Below are 7,203 nucleotides of genomic sequence, written 5' to 3' on the forward strand. Positions count from 1 at the left end.
GTTCATTCTTATTTGTAACACATCATTTATTTTATAAATTATATATATATATAAATTTAAGTTTCCTAACATTTCCCAATGTAGAAATACATGACTCGTGGGTTGCAAAGGGAAAAATGAAGGGAGAGGGCATGGGGAAAAGGCTCAGAAAACTGGATCATTAAATACGTGGCACATTCAAAACCTTTAGATTATTTTGAACGGTTTGGATTTAAAAGTTACGTATATATTTGCAGGTTAAAAAACATTTGCAAAGAGGACTCCCTTATCTTTTCAATACCGCCCCTTTGTTTCGTCAATCGTCGGCAAAACGGCGTCTGACCGACCTTGGCCTCAGAAACTCTCTGCTCCTCTACCGGTTAACTACCCACTCCCACCGTCCTCCGCCACAGTCAAGCTTCCGGCCTCCGATCGCCTCCAAGAGAGTATCAGATGCAGAAATTGGGAGATTTCAAGCTTCCCCAGTTCTTCAATTACCCTCCGTACTTCACACTCCAACCCGTCAGAGACACCCGAGAGAAGCAGATACAGCTATGGAAAGACCTCATACTCGACTACTGCAAAACCCACCACATATTCGTCATCGGATTGGAAGACCAAGAATTTCCGCTCTTCTCTAACCCCGCGATCGAGCGATCTCTCACCTACGAAGCCCGGGAAGCCTTCCTCTCGGCGTTGGTGGCGCAGGGCCGGGCGGAGTGGCTGGATAAGAGCCGCCGAAAGTGCCTTGTGCTATGGCATCGGATTCAGGACTGGGCTAATATTGTCCTGGACTTCGTCAAGGACAATGGATTGGAGGATAGTGTGATGACGGTTGAGGAAATCCGAACTGGGATTGAATCGAGGGGGACGGAGCTTCATGGGATTGATCGGACGGTTCTGATGAGGGCTTTGAAGATGCTGGAGCAGAAAGGGAAGCTTGCAATTTTCAAGGGGACTACCGCAGATGACGAGGGCGTGAAGTTTTCGATTTGATTTTGGTACCCTTGGACTCTTAATCCAGGTTTAGGAAAAACCCCTTTTGTATTATGCTATGTTTGTTTTGATTAGATGAATTGGTACTTGTGTTCAACAGATGCTTCAGGCCTAATCGCTATGAGAATATGATTTTGGGGAATCTTCTTTTGTCTCTTTAATCTTTGCTGCAATCTACACAGGCATGCTTTTATTCATAGGTACAATAATGGTTATTTGCTTTCTTCGCTGTGGATTATGGTTTTCTATCGGTTTTTGGACTACGGATGCATCAAAGCATTTATAAGGTGCACTGTGATTGTTTACATGGTGTTTTGTTTTATAGTGTGTCATCTACACTCTTAACAAAGAGTATGCTCTATGAATTCTAATTATGTTAACCTTTGACTGTAGTCGCTGAGCTTTTATTCTTTCGGGTTGATTTGTGTGCGGAAAGAATCAAATAGGTGGCCTGTAGAGATCTAGATTGTCAAGCATTGTCAAATGAACAAATGGATTGTGAGATTTTATCCATGTCCAGTTTCCTCCAACTGATTCAAAGAAGAATGGAGATAAAATTAAAGGACGCATGGAAAGCAGACGAGAAAAAGCTGACCCTCTTTAACTCAGACCTTTTTCCTTAAAGTCATAAGCCTTTTTCTTCCAGAAAAATGAAACTGGATGACAGAGTAGGTGATCATCTTAGCTCTAACGTATAAACATGCATCTTTTCAGGATTTCAACTCTTCCATGTAAAAAGGCACCGTAATCTGCTCCATTTCATCTCGGTTGTCATGATTGGCATTCATATTATGTGGCACTTAATCCCTTTGTTACTAAAGTTTGAGGCCTTGTTCGTGCAAAATCATGTTCTTGAGCAGAGTAATGCTTATATTGGCTACAATCAGTCGTATTTTTATGTGTTTCCTGGTGCTTGTATCTTCTCAACGGCTTGAGATGTCTTTGGGATTCTGCTTTTTGCTGCAATTGTTTACCTGCAGGCTGCAGCAGCGGTTTGGAGGGTGTTGTTTTCTTCCCTGTAGATTTAGTGGATCAATATGAGAAGGTGCCTGTGTCTAATAACTTGTAATTTTCCATAAAAAAAAAATAGAACGGAGATGTGTGTTGTTTCTGCTCTTATGAGAAAATCTGCATGCTCGTGTGTGTTGTTTCTGCTCTCATGTCTCTGATCTCTAGCAAACACGCGTGCATGTTTGTGGGATACCAGTTTTACTATGTGAAAAGACACCGTAACTTATCCCTTTTATTTCAGTTCTCATGCTTGCATTTCTTACCTTGAAGTACATGCTCCCACTTGTGCTTAACTTGCCTTGTTCTTGCAAAACTGAGAAAGCCAAGATGTCTCGTGTAAGAGTTGGCGGATGGCTTGAGGTGAATGAGAGGACCGTACGTGTTGTCACGTTGTTGGCTTTCATATTCCTTCAACGTCTTCTCCAGCTTAAATGGTCCATGCAACTGCATGATTCCAAACTAATGGTTCATGGGATGCTGAGAAAATGGTATTCCTTGTTTGTGTACCATTACACATCACCGGCGGCTTCATTGATTTGTTTGTGAACTTCAAGCAGAACAAATTGCACATTGTAAGTCATTTTCTTTTGGGTCATTTAAGTTCCTATGCCGGTCTAGTGTTCGATGCCTTTCTTTTCCCGCAAATCATCCTCAACATTTTGCTGAACTCAAAGGATAGTCCTCCTTGTTCATTTTACCTTGGAATTACTATTCTGGTGTACTTCCCCATCCTCCATTGATCCTATCCTCCATTGATCGTCCAAGTTTGTGATTGATCGTCATACAGGTCATTTATCCCCTTCCCGGCTACTGGATCAGTCCAGCACTTTTGGCACTACGGACCCTCTGCCATCCATTGCAGCAGAGCCGTTTCATGAGCGGGGGGGGGGGGGGGGCTAAGCGCACTTCTTTGAATCAAACGTTGAATGAAATCGATTCTTTTTTAGATATAAAAATCTGGATGGATCTATCTTTTTATTCATATATATATTACTTTAAAAAATGATTTTTTTCATATGCGTAGCAAGAAGCCCCAAATCCTTGATTTGGCCAGGAAAGACTGCACTGCTTTGGGCCCAGGAAGCAAAGGGCATGAGCTCGGCTGCTTCTCCTCCACACTTATTTTTCTCCGTGCCCATTCCGCATTAGCTTCGCGTGCCATTGGCGCTTTTCTCTCCTCTTTATTCTTCATTGGACGGTTCGGATGGACTTCGCCGTTCTTTACCAACTAAAATAGAAAAGGCTGTATCACATCGAGATGTCTATTCGTTTTCCGCCCCTAATGAGATGGAGAATTTGTAACCCCCTATTTATACTGTACTTTTTGGCCCTTTGCAGCAGCAGTTCCGTGGACGCTGCATCCTTCGAAGTAGATTCAGGGGACATGAAAGTTATGAGAAAGTAAGTTCCAGTGTTGTTTGTGCTTCTGTTAGTATATAAACATAAACAGACTATTTACTTTGCATTCAGTATTGATTTAAAGAGTTTCTTATTAGTACTTGTCATTCTTTAGGCTTGTGTTTCACTTGGACTTGGGTCATATTTCCATCATCTGGTACACTGTGACAATGAAAAAATCAATTAGATGGATGGGAGTTTTTTTTTTTTTATTTGTGATTTGCTGATTTTTTTTTTTTTATCCGAGTGATAATCTAGCTAATTAATCTGTATTCAAAATTTCAAAGTTGAGTGTTGAGGGGTGCACACACTATTCTGGCCAATTTGGTCACCCTCATGTCTACAAAACTGGGTAGTTTACAAATTAGCGAAACTGGTCATGTTACTTTCCTGCTTAGTTGTGGAACTTAGTCTAAGAATGGGGGAATTCGTATCAAGTCACATAATTGGGCATCAAACTCGTCATCCACATGAATTGAACCTAACTTACAAGTATAGATTGTAGTAAGGGGTGAGGGGATAAAGTGTAATTGAAATCGTCATCCACGCACTTCAAACCTAAAACTTTCTACCCAGAAGTGTAAAGGAATATTAACTAACATGTAGTAATAAGTGGCATATATCTTTTATTGTTAGGTTTTGCTGATAAATGAATTTGGAGCCTACATGGGAATTTTTTATCGTTTGTTTGCTACTTGGTTACTAGGTTAATTTCATTCCAATGAAAAATAAATAAATAAAATGATGAACACGATTTTTTAGCCTCTAACACAGTTATATTTAATCAGGTCAGTTGTTTTCTTTTGATTTATTTAATCCAATGGACAAAATAGAGTTGTATGAAAGTTAAAATTATGTGTGAAGATGAACTCTCTAAAAACAACGGCAAAAGCGTGATAGAATAACTGAATTGAAACCAACATTTTGTTTTTGGCTTAAATATAAAAGACAATTGACATGATATAAATCATCCATTCACTTGTGAGAACAATCTACATATATCAGGACATTATTGTCTCGAACCTATGTCACATTTTAGAAAGTATAACTCGTACACTTTTTTTCTTCTTGTTGAAAGCCGCGGGATATTGGAAGAAATTAAGCATATTATAGTTGTTGAATTCAGCCTCGTGGTTTCAAAACTTAGTTGATTGTTGGGTCAAATTTTGGCTTGGATAGCGAGGTAGAGTCCACAAGTGTGTAGACACAAACCGTGGACAAAAGATAGTAAAAATGATGGAGCTACGAACATTAAAAGTTAGATGGATTTGTTATGTTTCATCTCTTAATGCTAACATAGAGCTCTCAAATTCTTCTACCCAACAAAATTCAACTCATTCAAAGTCTAGTGATTGGTTCTTGGTTCACAATGACTCGCTTAATAAATAAGAAAGGCCCAGCCCATTCAATTTGTATAAATTATTAAGCCCAATCTACATTTAGAATCACACTAATTACAGTATAATAGTTTGACTTGATTTTAGTATTAAGAAAAATTCTTAACAAAATCAAACAAATGTCAAAAGATTTGATTTGAAAAGTTCAAGTGTAAATCCTTTTTTTTTGGGTCAAATTACAGTTTACAATAACAAAACTCGATTATTACTACCTTATTTTCTTCTAGTATATCAAATCACTTTATACTTTGTCATTTAGTAGTACGGTCTTGGGTATTCATCTTCATTTGTAAATGAGAAATCTTAAATTCAGTTATTGTTAAAAACAAATTTAAATCACTTTATTACTAGCCGATTGAAGCTTAGCCCACCCCCCCCCCCCCACATCTTTATTGTAGATAATATTATTTGTTAAAAAAAAAATACTCTAAACATCAAAGTTTTGTAACTGTAGTTATAGTTACAACTCAAATATCTTTTATATACATGTAATCTTTTATAGTTACAACTCAAATATCTAACTCTCAAATTCAACATCTTTACCTAGTTATAACTTATAATCCAATAAAAAGATTACATGTATATTAATAAAAATCATTCGAATACAAATATGCAAGTGGTCGGTCCAGGGCGGTTTATAAGGCTGAAAATTGTAACCAAAATAATTAAGTGTTACTAGACCCACGTCATCTTCCTATTTTTCCACTTACCTTATAATTTCACTCATCATATAAAGTTAAAAATACTTAATACTCTTTCTCCACCCACTTTTATTCTTAAAATATCCTAAATACAATTAATATCATCCGACTTTTCACTTGTCAAAACCAAATCAAACTAACCATTACCGCTTGGATCGGGCCGTTTGGTTGTTTTTTTTCTTTATCGGATTGACGTCCTTCTAAACTTTACATCCCATTAACAAGTTTTCTAGCCAATAAGAAAGAAAGGCGCTTGGCTCTTTAAGATTAAGAGTTGTTCCTCCTCAATTTATTTCGAGTTCGATTCATAAAATTGCGTGTTTATAATAATAATTATTTATATTATAAATTATTTTGTAAATATCATTTTTATAAATAAATTAATTAAAACTAAGTTTGTTTCAACAGTAGAAAACAAATAAATGGTTCATAATACTTTTATTAAATTTGTCCATTTTTTTGTAGTTTGATGACTAAATGATATAATATATTACTTATGTTTTGCAAAAATAATCTTTATAGAGTTATATATTATATTAATATTATAAATTCTAAATTCTATAAATCTTATGAAGTGAATTGAAGAGAAACTCCACCTCAATATTGCCAAGTTAATTCTTTCAATGAATGTTTAAAATTAGAAGAACATAAGTTGGCGAATTCAATACTGAATTAGACTGCTCATTGTTTGACTTAGTCGAACTTCATTTCCATTAGTGTAAAAATATTGATGTCCTAAAAAAAAGATAAATAAGAGAAAAAGAATTCTAATGAAACTACATATTCACCCTCGACAGAATCCAATATTTACTCAAAACAACCTCAAAAATCCCCAAACCCAATCCCTTTACCTCCTCCTCTTTGCCGTCTCCACCCACAAAACATACACCAAAAGCGAACACCCATACCACCACCACCACCACCAAAAGCCATGTTAACCTCGCCATCATCCTCCCTCCGCTACCCAATCCTCCACCACTGTCCCCCTTTCCACTCTAAAACCCTAACCCTAACCCTCACCCTCACCCCATCAACTCTCAAATTCCAACCAAACCCAAAACCCCAGTCCCATCTCCACATCACCAACAACAGCAGCAGCCACTGTCTTGTCGGAAACCACTTCCTCGTCAGCCCCAAACGGTTCCCGTTCGTTGTCGCCGCGAGCAAATCCCCGGGAGTGGACGAGCAGAAGTTCAGCCAAGAAGGGCTGGTCACGGAGTCGCTCCCCAACGGTATGTTTCGAATCCGATTAGACAACGCCGACACTATCATCGGCTACATTTCTGGGAAAATCCGAAAGAAATTCATTCGAATTTTGATCGGAGACAGAGTTAAGGTCGAGGTCAGCCGGTACGACACCACTAGAGGTCGTATTGTTTTCAGGTATAAACAGGATGACGACCCAAGCAAAAGAAAGATGAAGAATTCCGAAACGAAAAATAAATCCAGGAAGGATCCTATGGACTCTCCCTAAACTAATATTTGGTTTTGGGTTTTTTTTTTTTCTTTTTAAATTTTTAATTTTTGTTGCGAGTGACACTGAAACATTTGTGTTATGAATTGTGAATGCTGAGAATTTGTATTGTGTTATGTAATTTGAGGTTGGTCACTGAAATCTCGATTCGGGTTGGGAATTCGAATGTAGATTCTTGTGTTTGTTATCCATGGTTTTGGTTTTGATTTTGGTTGAGAAATTGTAGTGAGAATTGATCCTATGGAGA

At 37.7% G+C, this 7,203-nt stretch overlaps 2 protein-coding genes across 2 annotated transcripts; both read left to right on the forward strand.

The window, feature by feature from the left end:
• The first annotated feature begins 200 nt into the window (after positions 1-200).
• Positions 201-1,117, forward strand: LOC103423030 (vacuolar protein sorting-associated protein 25). The gene has a single exon (XM_008361101.4). It carries the CDS (start codon positions 433-435, stop codon positions 973-975), a length of 543 nt encoding a protein of 180 aa, XP_008359323.1. The 5' UTR covers positions 201-432; the 3' UTR covers positions 976-1,117.
• Positions 1,118-6,413: 5,296 nt separating this feature from the next.
• LOC103448667 (translation initiation factor IF-1, chloroplastic) lies at positions 6,414-6,956 on the forward strand. Its single transcript, XM_008387936.4, has one exon. It carries the CDS (start codon positions 6,414-6,416, stop codon positions 6,954-6,956), a length of 543 nt encoding a protein of 180 aa, XP_008386158.1.
• Positions 6,957-7,203: the final 247 nt, after the last annotated feature.

Source organism: Malus domestica, chromosome 11 (genome assembly GCF_042453785.1).
Source record: "Malus domestica chromosome 11, GDT2T_hap1".
Lineage (NCBI taxonomy): Eukaryota > Viridiplantae > Streptophyta > Magnoliopsida > Rosales > Rosaceae > Malus > Malus domestica.